Genomic DNA, 15,210 nt, shown 5'->3' with positions numbered 1-15,210 from the left:
TGAACCTGCTATTCCCTGTCTGCTATAGTTTCGTGGACAGCAACACAGCTTGCTCCCTCACGTCCTTTTAGGTTTTTACACAAATGGTGTCTTCTCAATGAGGTCTTCCCTAACCAGTCTATTTAAAAGTGCAACTTCCTTCCTCCTTAGTACCATCCAATTTCCATGCTTCTGGGGTGAGAAGAAGAATGGACGGAGAAAAGGAAAAGGGCATATTTATGTATTCCCTCTATCAGAATGTAAGTTCCATGAGTGTAGGGATCTGTCTTGTTTTGTTCACTGATGTACCTCTAGCAAATAAAACAGTATCTAGTATATAGCCAAAGGAGCTAGCTCAAAGAAGGATAAGCATATAAAATAAAATGTCAAAAGAATAGAATTTCCTTTTCTGGCTGGGCACAGTGGCTCACATCTGTAATCCCAGCACTTTGGGAGGCTGAGGTGGGCAGATCACAAGGTCAGGAGTTCAAGACCAGCTTGGTCAAAATGGTGAAATCCTGTCTCTACAAAAAATACAAAAAATTAGCTGGGTGTGGCAGCACATGCCTGTAATCCCAGCTACTCGGGAGCCTGAGGCAGGAGAATCGTTGGAACCTGGGAGATGGAGGTTACAGTAAGGTGAGATCGCGCCACTGCACTCCCGCCTGGGTGACAGAGCAAGACTCCATCTCAAAAAAAAAAAGAAAAAAAAAGTATTTCCTTTTTATTACACTCAAATCTCCTAGAGTTAAGACAGATTTAAGATTTCATAATTCACTTATATATTCACCAAAAATGTTATTTAGAGTGTCTGCTGTATTATCACTGTTCCAGGCACTGGAGAGAACACAAGTAATGTTTTGCTTTCACTTCAAAGTACTTCTAGTAGCAGACTAGCAAAATTTTACCCGTTTTCATATTCTTCCTATTGCTGAGCCAAAATAATTTCCAGCACAGATGCTAAATGAATATATTTACTATTGTTTGAGTGACAATTCAAAAGGGAAACAGTAATATTTGATAGAAAACATTTAAAAAGCAGAGAATTTTCAGACCAGTCATGGTGGCTCACGCCTGTAATCCCAGCACTTTGGGAGGCTGAGGGAGGTGGATCGCTTGAGCTCAGGAGTTCAAGACCAGCCTGGGCAACATGGCGAAACCTCATCTCTACAAAAAATACAAAAATTGGCTGGGCATGATGGTATGCACCTGTAGTCCCAGCTACTCAGGAGGCTAAGGTGGGAGGACTGGTTGAGCCTGGGAGGCAGAGGTTTCAGTGAGTTGAGATCACAACACTGCAGTCCAGCCTGGGTGACAGAGTAAGACTCTGTCTCAAAAATAAACATAAATAAAAAGCAGATATTTTCAAAACATTGAAATTCATACAGATTGAAATACCTTGATTCATCACTGATGAAATTTAAAATTGACTTTTCCATCAAAATATAATTTTAATTCAAATCTAATTTAGAAAAATATGTTTATTCAACAGTGAATCATTATCAAGCAGATTCTGATGGAACCTGCTTTACACTATGACAGATAAACCAATGTAACATTCTAGATAGCAGATTTGTAATGCAATTCAGTGGAAAGGACAGCTCTATTCACTGGGGAAATTCTACAAAGAGCCGAAAAAGCTGCTTTATGTTTAGGTCCCAAAATAGGCTCTCAACTCTGGCTACACATTAGAGTCATCTAGGGGGCTTTTAGAAAATACTAATATCTGAGCCCAAGCCTAGCTGAATGAAAATCAATCTCTAGGGTGGAGCCAGACATCTATAGTTGTTAAAAATTCCCCAGGTAATTCTGATGCACAACTGGCTTGAGAATCACTGTTCTACAAGTTCCTATTATTGACTGTCATTTCAGAGAGAAGGATATGGTTATTTATGTCAACTCTTTCCCACTATTAGTATTGACTGAAAAGATTTCTCAGCAGTAGTTACTGTCATCAATATGGCATTTTTCCAGAGGCTTCACCTGGCAGCCCTAGCCTACAAACTGTCACAGACCTGCCAACATTGTCCAGAACCTGGAATCTGAAGACTTCATCCAAATCAGCTATCTTATCAGAGACATTCTGTATTATAAGCAACTGACATTTTTCCGAAGGACAGTGAAGCCAATTTAAGCAATTTTTGTCAAAGCTTTAAACTTTGACTTAATATAGATTTTCAAAAATAAATAACACCAAGGTTTTTGGAACAGAATTTTATAACACCTCCTACCAAAATAATGCATACTTTTTGGGCTTATTTTCCCAAAACTTTTTATTAAATTTCAAACATATAAAAGTAGAGAGAATATAAAATAAATTCCTATGTACACATCACAACTTTGACAATTACCAACTCACTGTTAGCCATGTTTGATCTATACAACCCCATGTTCAACACCACTGCTAATCTAGATAATTTTGAGGCAAATCTCAGATGTCATATAATCAAGTCTTTAAATAATGCACAAAGTAACTGGAAGGAACTTAAAGTCACAACACAGGAATGACAGAAAAAAGTGATAATAGTTTATAAATATAAGAGGAAAAGGACATTTGAATTGTCTCCTTATATCTGCAGTGCTGGGATTACAGGTGTGAGCCAATGTGCCTGGCTGTATTTTTCATTAAAAATAATAATATTTTAAGAAACACAAATTAGTCACTACTTAACAATTCTTTTTTTTTTTTTTTTGAGACAGAGCCTTACTCTGTTGCCGAAGCTGGAGTGGTGTGATCTCGGCTCACTGCAACCTCTGCCTCCCAGGTTCAAGCCATTCTCCTGCCTCAGCCTCCTGAGTGGCTGGCACTACAGGTGTGTGCCACCACACCTGGCTAATTTTTTGTATTTTTTAGTAGAGATGGGGTTTCATCATGCTAGCTAGGATGGTCTCGATCTCCTGACCTCGTGATCTGCCTGCCTTGGCCTTCTAAAGTGCTGGGATTACAGGCATGAGCCACTGTGCCCAGCCACTGCTTAGCAATTCTATGGTGAAAAAATAAAGAGGTCCTTAGATGTAGGAGAAAAAAAACAACTGTGAAGAATCACTACAATAGAAAAATGTCGCAATTATCTGTCTCCATTCAGTAAAAGTTCTAAAATTATTGACTAGCTGCCAGAAGGGAGCAAGCAGGAAAACCAAAGGACTGGGAAGGTCAGTGAGGTATTAGTCCCTAAATTATTATTATTTTTGCATTATGCCCTAGAGCAGTAGATTTTCAGCTTTGACTACCCATTAAAATCACTTGGAAAGCATTAAAATCTTGTCCCTTGAATGCCATATGCCAGACCAATTAAATAAGAACCCTCTGGGGATGGGAAGGTGGGGAGAGTAGGACCCAGGTGGCAATTTTTAAGGCTCCCCAGGTGATTCCAGTCAGCCTCTAAATTTGAGCAAATCTCACTAATCAGAAGTATCTGGGGTAGCCCAACATTTTTTCCTAAAGTTTCTAGTAAGTTTCAAGAACCTCAGAATAGTTTTTTTAAAAGACATCAAATTAGATCTATAGAAAAAAATTCTTCTACAAAATACAGACAAAGTAAACTAAATTGCTAGTTGATCTATTCTACATAAGCTAGGTAAAAAAAGTGTAGCTGAAGACCAGAGGGCTTATTCTAATCTTTTCTGATATGTACAGAGTAACTTTATCAGTTTGCTCAGAATGGTGATTAAGTGTTGTCTGCTGGAAGTTGACCAAACACCACATGTTCTCACTCATAAGGAGGTGTTGAACAATGAGTACACATGGACACAGGGAGGGGAACATCATACACTGGGGCCTGTCTGGGGGTCGAGGGTGGGGCTAAGGGAGGGATAGCAGGGGGTGGGTGGATTGGGGAGGTAAAACATTAGGAGAAATACCTAATGTAGATGACAGGGGGAGGGATGCAGCAAACCACCAAGGCAAGTGTATCCTATGTAACCTGTACCTTCTGCACATGTACCCCAAAACATAAAGTATAATAATAATAATAAAAGAAAATCAATGAAATGGTCAGAAGCTGTGGCTCTTGCCTGTGCCTGTAATCCCAGAACTTTGAGAGACAGCAGGATCCCCTGAGGCCAGGAGTTCAAGACTAGCCTGGGCAACATAGTGAGACTGCCCCTTAACTCAACAGAAAACTTAACAAAAAAAATTAGCCAGGCTGCTGCTTGAGCCCAGAAGTTAAGGAGGCAGTGAGCCATGATCACGTTACTGAATTCCAGCCTGGACAACTAAACAAGACCCTGTCTCTTAAAAAAAAAAAAAAAAAAAAAAAAAAAGATCAGCCTCTGCCTGATCTGACCTTCCTCTTCCCTCATTCAACTTTATGTTAGTATGATATTTATTCCCTGATAAATCCTGAACAAATCCTAAACTTCAGTGTTTCCATATTATGTGTATCTATTTAACCTTTATCATCAGTGTAGACAGTTGTTAAACACTTTTATCTCCTTCTGGATGCATGATTCTGTGATAGGTATAGAATAGGGTACCTAAAAAATGTCTCTGGTCATTACTAACAGGGCACACTGCATACAGACAACTTCAGCTTTGGACTTGTTATTTTGCTCAAACCCTCTTTTGACAAAGGCCAAGGTCAATCTGAGGATTACATCCCTGAACTTGTGTGTGATCAATAATCTTCGAATTGCATAGTTTCCATGATACCTAATGGGGGTAAAAATCTTAGTAATTACAACCATCATGCCATTCAGTTTATCATTACCTAAATATTCACTTTCAAATATAAACATCCTAGATAAAATGAAGTGAAATGTCTGTATGTGCTTGTTTTATCAGCCAACTAAAGAATAAAATACTACAATAATTAATGATGCTTGTGAAAGCCTAATTTTAAGTATAAAACAATCAGTAATAACTTTAATTATTTAGGAAAATAGATTGATAGTACAAATATTGAATACTAAATTGACTACTTTCTCAAGAACATATCTTGGGAATAGGTTAAAAAATTTTAAATAATCTAAAACAGAAAAATAGACATTAGATTTTATTATAACTCAAACTTCGTAGAAACATATTACCTACTAGTAGTCACAACATTAAAGAAAATAACCTTAAAGACTTATATTTAAATTTCTGTTGGGGAATTCTTCACATCTGTGATGATGAATGAAAATCAATGTCCCCTCAAACTATCATGAGTTGGAAAAATTCCTAAATTTTATAAACAACAGATATGTAATAATCCAAATATAATATCTAATCAAGATATTAAAAAGTGTTAAAACTTAGAGAAAACTGAACTAGTATCTCAAGTACATTTTGTTTAGTCAAAGTTCACTATAGAAGTCTCTGGAAGAATGTTTTAAGAAATCTATAGTTTTGAATCTACGAAGATTTGATAGTTTAATGTAAATTATTACAAATTATCCTTTTTAGCAAATAAAGACAGTTCTTTGAAGACAGAAGTTTTGAGGTTTGCCTCAAACTATGAATTCTATATACAAACCTCTTTCTAGTAAAAACCTTATTGAAAAACTTTTTCCTGAATTACTTTTGGTGTACAGAAAGGTTAGTAATGTTTTTAAATGTGCCAGTTTAAAATGATTGTCTATTAGGTGTTACCAATGTACAGTACGTGACTGCAAGAGAAATCTCACAGCTGACAGTGCCAAGAAACTGTTCCTGTACTGTAATTTTTACACTTTTAAAATCTGCTACTGTTGACAGCAATAAATTATAATAATGAATATATATGATAAATTTCTTGGATGAAATAATTCATCTACCCTATAAGTTTATTCTGTGTCAGTGCAACATTAGCCACAGGCAAATGTTGATTTTAATATTCGGTCACTGGCATTTGCCCAAAATGTGTATTTGGTACATCTCTACTAATAAGGCATTTAAAGGCTTATTGCTATACGTCTTGGTAGAGAGAACCTAGTCTTAGCCTGATTCAGTATTTTTATCTTGATAGTTTTAGGAAACATCACAACAATTTCACTCACAATTGATATCAATACTCTATTCTCCCTTCCTTTATAGTTCTTAGCACTTTAAGTCTGTTCTGTGTAATTCAATATTAAATTACCCACTGTCTTGTACTGTTCACTGTATTCATGTGATCTTCACACAGGAGAGTTCTTCCTTTAAGGTGGCATTATGCTTCTTTTACATTGCCCATAATGCCTAGCATAGTGTGGGTCATCCAATATATATTTACTATTTCACTTAAACCCCATAGTATTACTGGCTTTGTGTCACAGATGTAAGTTTCCTTCTCAATTTTAGGCTATTTCATATACACTATCCAAAGTGAAATATATAATGGGTTGAGCAAGTAAAGGTTGTATTCAATAAAAGAGAGAAATAATGTTGTTTAGTGGAGGAGAAAACAGAATACTGTATTTAGATCTGTGACACTGAAAGTAAGTCACTTATGTTCTTTGTGCCTTAGTCTACCTATGGATTCTGCAAGGCAATAAATAAAGTCAAAATAATTAAGAAGGAAAACTGTAATATTAACACTAACCTGAAAGTTCGAACAAGATTTTTAAGTTGTGTGTAAATATCTCCCAACGTAATCTGAAGAGGACCCAGAAGTCCAGGCAATCTGAAAATAAAAAAATTACGTTTATTTTAAAACAAACTTAATTATATGGAACCATTTTTTGGGTTATGCCTAGATCTGGATTTTCCATAGGTAATAATGGCATTTATGTGGAAGCAGTCATATTTAAAAGTTAACCTAGGTTATGACTGGTGAGAACTCATAAGGAAACATTCATAGTAACCCCACATTCCACTTTGTAGTCTGTTACTGAGTGTGAAGCACTGAAATGCAAAATCATTTTGGCAGCTATTTAAATTCCTGTGCCTGGTTTTACTTACCTGTTTATTTTCAAATATTAGACCAAGATGGAAAAAACACAACTGTCCCTAAAATGGTCTAATCTGAGAGTTTATTTTTTCTTACTAAATCCTCATGGTGGGAGTGAAAATTAGTACCGTTTTAGGGAGCAATTTGGCAATATATGTTAACAGTTTAAGTGTGTTTGACTCAATAGTTTTACTATGAAAAAAATTTAATCTAAGGAAATCAGATAAACATAAAAAATATGCTTGTTACAGAAAGTTTTAGAGTGAAAAATTGGAAACAAATATGTATCAATAGGTGATTGGTTAGATAAATTATGATATACCCACTTAATAGAATAAGACATTTAAAATAATGTGAATCTATGTTTTTTAATATAAAAAGATATTCATGATAGATGTGAAGTGAAAAATGTGTACATAGTATTGTCCTATTTTTATAAAAACATGTATTATATAATAGTGTTGTACTTCATATACATTGCATATCAAACATATTTAATTCCTTCTAGGTTTATCCACAGAGAGAACCAAATAGAATGAATATACATATGCCATATATATGTCAGGGATATACATCAAAATATTAATAGTCATTGTTGAGTGGTGGGATTACAGGTAAATTTTACTTCCTTCTTTAAACCATTTTGTACTGCCTCATCTTCTAAAGTATATGTTATTTTTTTTAAGCTTCTTTTTAAGATCAGTGTGACAGTATAAAAAGCTTCTTATTATGGAAGTTTCACAAATGTTCCAAAATAGAATAACAATAATCTCATGTATATTTATAGATTTAATTTATTAATTTTTGCTACATTTGCTCCATTTTTCATTCCCTCCAGCACCCAGGCTGGAGTGCAGTGGCATAATCCAAATGTCAGGCAATAATAAATGCTGGTGAGAAATGTGGAGAAAAGGAAGCCCTAATACAGTGTTGGTAGGAATATAAATTAGAAAAACCACTATGGAGAACAGTTTAATCATGAGCATAATCATAGTTTACTGCAGACTCAAACTCTTGGGCTCAAGCGATCCTCCATCTCAGCCTCCTGAGTAGTAGCCCCACAACACCTGATTAATTTTTATTATTTTTTTTAGAGATGGAGTCATACTATGTTGCCTAGACTGGTCTCAAACTTCTGGCTTCAAGTGATCCCCCTGCCTCAGCCTCCCAAAGTTCTCGGATAACAGGTATGAGCCACCACACCTGGCCTTTTTTTTTTTTTTTTTGTAGTAATATTTTAAAGTAAATTTCTGTCAGTATGTCATTTGACCACTAACCATTTCCATTTTTATCTCTAAATACCAAGGTACTTTCTTATATAATCACAATAAAATGATCATACCCAACCAAATTAACAATTCCTTAATGCCATCTAATATCCAGTACAGATTTAATTTCCTCTGATATTCTAAAATAAAGACTTTTTACAACTGGTTGGTTCAAATATAAAAACCAAAAAGGTCTAACTTTGATAATGAGAAAAAAACCCAACACCTTTCATAAACAACAAAAAACTCCTATATCATAATTGGTTTTGTCTTCGCTCTTCTTTGTGCCTTGGTTAATGTGAAATGTTTTCCTTATTTTCAAACTGCTACAAAATAAGACTTCATATTCACAACCCTTAAACAATGACTGATACACTTTTCCATGTTTTCTGCTAAAATAAGAAAATGCAGATTGAAAAATTCAATACAGCCCTTATACCTCTGGGAAAAAAATCTTCAATTTCCTTTTGAAAGAAAAGCCAAGATAGCAATTTTTAAATATCATTTAGGACAGGGCTAATTACAAGAACAATAATTTCCACCACGTGAAGTTCAAAGCTAAAGTGCAACGTTGAGTTGAACAAAAACTCAAGTTGCTGAGTGTGAAATTGTTCCAAGAATATACATGCAGAGTGAGTTAACATACCCTTAAAACTTTGTAATAACATTCATATGTGAAACTGCTGTGACACATTTACTGCAAATCAGTATTTAAATGAGTCTAGCTTTGATATTTTTCCCCTGACTTCACTGATTAAGTGGGAGTAAGGTAGTTGGGTCTTCTATACCCACAATCTTAACCTTCCTCTTTATGATGTGCCTCTGTCTTCTACACAAACATTTCTATTTGTTGGATAGGATATCTTAAAAATTCAAATTTCTCAAGTGAAGAAATCCATGTAAAATTTTCACATTATTTTTCAAAATGTTCAAAATTTGAGGATACTACTTATACATTATGAGCTCATAAATGTTAAGTTAAAAATACTAAAAAGCTGGAATGACAATTACATACTTACACTTTACTCAACTTTTCAAGTACGATGCGTTTTCTAATCTGGTTCTGGGAACTTGAGTCTATCAGTGGAAAGGTGGAATCATGCTGAATCATATTTTTAAACAAAGCAAAACAATCGTAAGTTTACATTCTGTCATTGATAAGTAGAACAATAAACGTTAAAACACAAAAGTTTATATCTGTGGCACAGTAAATAACTAGACTTGAGAATTAGATTTAAATTTGAGTATCATCTCAGTCCTTAGGCTGTTGTAAACTTGCTTAAGTCATGTGCCCTTTTTGGAGAGTTAGTTTTCTCATCTGTGTAAGTGGGATATTAATACCTCCTTTATTAAATGATAAAATGTATAAAAAAAGATTTTGTAAACTGCTAAATGCTGTACAGATGTAGGGGATTAAAATATTAAAATTAGCAAATGCTATAAATATGAGGAGTTCTGTCATCATGTGATTTGACCTTTAACCATTCTAGAAATGGCAAACAAGGTAATTCAAACCAACTCTCTCTCTGAGAACTGAAAAAAGTTGGGGGGAAAAACCCACATTTGTTTGAAACACATTTGTTAGCATCAGAGAGCTAATGAGGCTGTAAAGAATTACAGGCTGAGATCCTGGAGAAGGCAATTCCAGATAGGGTATTAATTTTCAATTTTGATACTGAGAAACTGAGCAGTTCTTCTAATAAAAAGGGTTCAGGGTATCCTTCAAGAAGGGAGGGGTATGGGCAACCCTCCCCAAATATGAGACCAGGACTTGGAAAGACTTCATTTTCAGGGAGTGAATCCCACCTTGAAATCATCTTAATCTCTGATTAGATAACAGTGATATGGAACTGCTCCAAATCATTTATATTTGCTTATAGAAGCAAATATAAATCTATTCTAGAGGAAGACAACATCCTGATTTTCCAGTTATCTCTGTAATTTTGAACATACAATGTTTGGCATGTAATAAGACAATATGATCAAAATCTGAAACAGCCTACAGAGATCAATCCTCAGGGAATCTAGATATTGAAGTTATCAGCATTATTTAAAATGTTTAATATATTTGAAGAAAAATGACAAGGTTGAAAATTTTTGACAGAGAACTGGAAACTATATAAAATAACGAAAATCCTAGAACAAAAAAATACAGTATTTAAAAGAAAGAACTAACGGGTAGACTTTAGAGCACAGTAGAAGTGACTGAAGAGAGAATGCTGAATAGGAAAATATCCAGAATGAAGCAGTCACCACTCCCCAAACACATAAAGCACAAAAGGAGATTAAGAGACCAACAAGATACAGTAAAAAAGACTAAAGAGAAGAGGGAGAGTGGAATAGAAGCAATATCTAAGAGATAACTGAGAATATTCCAAAACTTATTTAAAAATCTTAAACGAAGCTAGAGGAAGAAAACACAATACTTTCAAAAGAGTAGCAATAAGAGATACAAATGGAATGACAAGGGAATGAATGATATTTTCAATAGACTGAAAGAAAATAACTGCTAATCTAAAATTCAATATAGAAAAATATCTTTTGGCCAGGCGCAGCGGCTCACGCCTGTAATCCAAGCACTTTGGAGGCCAAGGTGGGTGGATCACCTGAGGTCCGGAGCTCAAGACCAGCCTGACCAACTTGGTGAAACCCTATCTTTAAAAAAAAGAAAAAATATCTTTCAAAAGTGAAAGTAAAATAACGAATTTGCTGACAAAGAAAAACTGAGAAAATTCATTATCAACTGGCACTAAGAGAAGTAACGGATATTCTTCAGGCACAAGGCAAAGGATCCCAGATGGAAGAATGGGGATAGAAGAAGGAATGAGAAACAATGAAAGAGTAATTAATTTGATAATCCAGCTGAGTATTGGCTATAAATAATCTTGTAGTATTTGAAATATAGAGAAAATAAAAATATTGAATAATAGAAATCAAGAGGGGATAGATGGAGTTAAATCATTCTAAGGTACTAATTGTCCAGGAAGCAATAAAAGTATTAACTTACATTAGACTTTAATAAGACACAGATTCAGGTTTTAACCTTTAGGGTAACCATTTAATGATCAGTAAAAGAGTATATAAAAACAAGTTAACAGAGGCTAAAAATGGAATAATGATCCAATACAAAAAAAAGCAAGGGAAAAAATGGAAGACATAATCAGTGGGACACATAGAAAGAGGAGTGACATGGTAGATTTAAACCCAAATACTGTATACCAATTATGACATGAAATGCAAATGGATTAAATTCTCCACATAAAGAACAAAGGTTATCAATCTAGACAGACTGTCCTTGACAACATTAATACAAGAATGTTAATGTCAGCAAAGTAGATTGTAAAGAAAGAAAACGAATAGAAAGGCTACTCCATAGTGATATGGGTTTCAATTTACCAGGAAGACATAACAATTTTACATTTATATCCAAGTAACATGGTCTCAAAAAGTAAAATTTGCAGAATTAAAAGGAGGAAAAATCAATCCACAATTAAGGTGAGAGATTTTAACTCATCTTTCTCAGTGACTGATGGAATGAACAGACCAAAACCAAAACCCAAACCACCACACCCCAACAGTGCTTCTCAAACGTTAATGGGCATGCACATTTTCTGGGGATCTCATTAAAAAGTAATTCTCATTCAGAAGATCTGGGGTGGGGATGAGAGTCTGCATTTCTAACAAGCTTCTAGGTGATGCTGATGCTGGTGGTTCCATGGACCACACATTGTATAGTAAGGCATTGTATTAGTCTATCTTTGTGTGTTTCTGAAAATTTGCATAACAAAAAGTTTAAAAAATTGACTACCTACCGGTGAGAGTGGTGGCTAACACCTATAAACCCAGCACTTTGGGAGGCTGAGGTGGGCGGATCACTTGAGGTCAAGAGTTCAAGACCAACCTGGCCTGGCCAACATGGTGAAACCCTGTTTCTACTAAAAATACAAAAATTAGCCAGGCATGGCAGCGGGCACCTGTAATCCCAGCTACTTGGGAGGCTGAGGCAGAAGAAATGCTTGAACCTAGGAGGTGAAGATTGCAGTGAGCCAAGATGGTGCCATTGCACTCCAGACTGGGTGACAGAGTGAGACTCCATCTCAAAAAAAAAATAAAAAAATTGAAAACCCACAAAGAAAATCAGAGGAAAATATTGTTCAATGGGTGATATTCTAAACATTTAAAGAAACAACATTAATTTTACACACATTCTTCCAGAAAAGGAAAGAACATTTCCCAACTTGTTTTACCAAATGATTACAACCAAAACCTAATAAAGATATTATAAGAAAGGAAAATTATAGGCAGTGCCAGGTTATCTTCATTCTGAAAAATTTTCACCCTTCTCTACCTGTCTTTGTACTTCAGAAGGCTGATCTGCATGGGCTGCATCAGTGGGCTTCCTTGCTCTCTGGCTTTTATCTGAGTTTTGCCAATGATGAATAACAAACTGGATGGTGCAGAAGAGTCAGTTCTTGCTTGGTCTACTACCTGCAGCACTTCCTTGGTACAAGATCCCATAGTCTACTCCTCTCTTTTTCCTTGAGGTCTAGGGGTGGTGAGGGCTGTCAAACTATGATTAGTGTATTATTCCTTTGGTTTCCTTCACTCTGACCACATTTTCACACTTTGGAAAACAGTCTCATAATTAAACTTTCCTCAAATTACTTAATTTGCATCATATGATTTATGATGAGACCATGGCCAATTCATATGCTAATCTCACCCATTCTGAAAATATGTGCAAAAATTCTAAGGCAAATATTAGGAGACCAAATCCAGTATTATATTAAAAGGCTATTATAGCTCAATCAAATTGAATTTATTACAAGAATGCAAAGCTGGTTTAATATTAAAAATAAATGTTTGGTCTGGGGAAAAATGGCAGATAGGAGGCAAGACTAATTTGCAGCTCCCACTTGGTGGGGAGTATGTGGAGACTCACATCATGAATTTTTGCTCCAAGAACTAACTATTGCAGAAATATTAAAAAGCCAAGGAAATGTGAGTCAGCTTGCTTTCTCAGCTGGGAGGACTGTAGCCTGGGACAAGTTCTCAGCCCTGCTCATCAGCTGCCTGGAAATAAACTTGGTGCTGTTGTGGGGGCACAGTGGGAATGAGACTGGCCCTTTGGGCTGCAGGCTGTGTGGGAGCTGGGTGAGGCCCATGGCTACAGGCTTTCCCCCACTTCCCTAGTGACCTGTTTGACACAGCAGAGTCAGCCATAATCCCCCTGGGAACATAACTTCATCCCTCACAGTAGCCGCAGCAAGCCCTGCCCAAGGAGATTCTGAGCTCAGACTCACCAAATGATGCCCCCACCTGATGGTCTTTCTTTATTGGCCCTGGTAGCTGAAGACAAAGGACTTAATCTCTTGGGAGCTTTATGGCCCCGCCCACTGCCTGACCCAAGGGCAAGCTTGTATCCTCCCTATACTACTGCAGCTAAGGCACTCTTGAAAGCACCACCTACTGGCTGGAGGCCAACCAACACAAAATCAGTGCACTTAAAAAAAATACAACCAAGGACCCTCCCAGAGTCCACTTCACTCCCCTTCTAAGTTCTTTAGTGGTGATTTTTGAGATTCTGGTGCCACCCATCACCCAAGCACTGTACACTGTACCCAGTGTGTAATCTCTTTTTTTTCTTTTGTTTTTTTTTTTTTTTTTTTTTTAGCTGGAATCTTGCTCTGTTGCCCATGCTGGAGTGCTGTGGTGTGATCTCAGTCCACTGCTACCTCCATCTCCCAGGTCCAAACAATTCCTGTGCATGGACTCTGGGGACAAGTGGGAAAGCCGGGGTGGGGGGTGAGGGATAAAACACTACACATTGGGGGCTGGGTGTGGTGGCTCATGCCTGTAATCCCAGCACTTTGGGAGGTCAAGGTGGGTGAATCACTTGAGGCTAGTAGTTTGAGACCAGTCTGGCCAACATGTTGAAATCCCATATCTACCAAAAATTACAAAAAAATTAGCTAGGCATGTTGGTGCACACTGTAATCCCAGATGGTCAGGAGGCTGAGGCATGAATTTATTTGTGTAAAAAATAAACTGTTAAAAAATAAATGTTAAAATAAAACATATATAATAATCTTTATACCCATGAAAATAATAAAATTCAATATGCATTTAGGATAATGACTATTAGTCAATTAGAAATAAAAAAAAACTTTTATAATCAGATAAAGGGGCCATACAAAAAACTTCCACAGCAAACATCATATTTAGTGGGATTTAAAACTTTTCTTCTCAGATAAGGAATGAGACAATGAAGCCCATTGTCCTGAAGGTCCAAAGCAGTGGAACAAGACAGCGAAAAGAAATACTGGGAATAACAATTGGAACGTAAAAGACCAAAACAGTTATTCACATAAGACATGGCCACATATATAAAATATCCAAATGAATCTACAAATTATTAGAATTGATAATTTAATTATTATAAATTATTATAATTCATAATCTAGGTAAGTTTAGCAAGGTTACTGGCTACAAGGTCAATGCAGACAAAAATGAATTGATTTTCTAGATAAACATCAGTTAGAAAAAAATGTTTTAAATGACATCACTTTCAAAAGCATATAAAACTCCAAATACCTAGGAATAAATGCAATGAAATATGTTTAAGACCTCTACACAGAGAACTATGAAATGTTATTGAGCAGACTTTAAAGATAGCTATTCTATCAGATATTAAAATTTTATAGTCATTTGTCACTTAACAACAAGGATGCATTCTAAGAAATGTGTTGTTAGGCGATTTTGTCATTGTGCAAATATCATAGAGTGTACTTACACAAACTGAGATGGTACTACACACCTAGCCTATATGGTATAGCACATTGCTGTTAAGTACAAACCTGGGCAGTATGTTGCTGTATGGAATACTGTAGGCAACTGTAACACAATGGCAATTATTTGTATCTAAACACAGAAAAGGCATAGTAAAAATGTATTATTACAGTCTTATGGGACCATCATTGTATATATGGCCCATTGTTGACTGAAATGTTGTTATGCAGTATGTGGTTATATATAGCTACTATAATTAGACAGCATGGTATTAGCCCAGAGATAGATACATAGACAAATTAACCCACACATTTATAAAAATATGATTTATGACAAGGGTCATA

At 35.8% G+C, this 15,210-nt stretch overlaps 1 protein-coding gene across 5 annotated transcripts in view; it reads right to left on the bottom strand.

The window, feature by feature from the left end:
- The window catches only part of RPAP2 (RNA polymerase II associated protein 2), an 87,255-nt gene that overhangs the window by 45,584 nt on the left and 26,461 nt on the right, over nt 1-15,210 (bottom strand). For all 5 annotated transcript variants that reach the window (XM_032247885.1, XM_032247884.1, XM_032247886.1 and 2 more), the window contains 2 exons: nt 9,097-9,179; nt 6,462-6,542 (listed from right to left, as the gene is read on the bottom strand). In XM_032247885.1, the coding sequence (XP_032103776.1) occupies nt 6,462-6,542; nt 9,097-9,179 (164 nt within the window). The remainder of the gene's footprint in view (nt 1-6,461; nt 6,543-9,096; nt 9,180-15,210) is intronic.

Source organism: Sapajus apella, unplaced genomic scaffold (assembly GCF_009761245.1).
Source record: "Sapajus apella isolate SASKATOON/1434 unplaced genomic scaffold, GSC_monkey_1.0 scaffold64, whole genome shotgun sequence".
NCBI lineage: Eukaryota > Metazoa > Chordata > Mammalia > Primates > Cebidae > Sapajus > Sapajus apella.
This window is presented reverse-complemented; position numbering and strand designations above follow the sequence as displayed.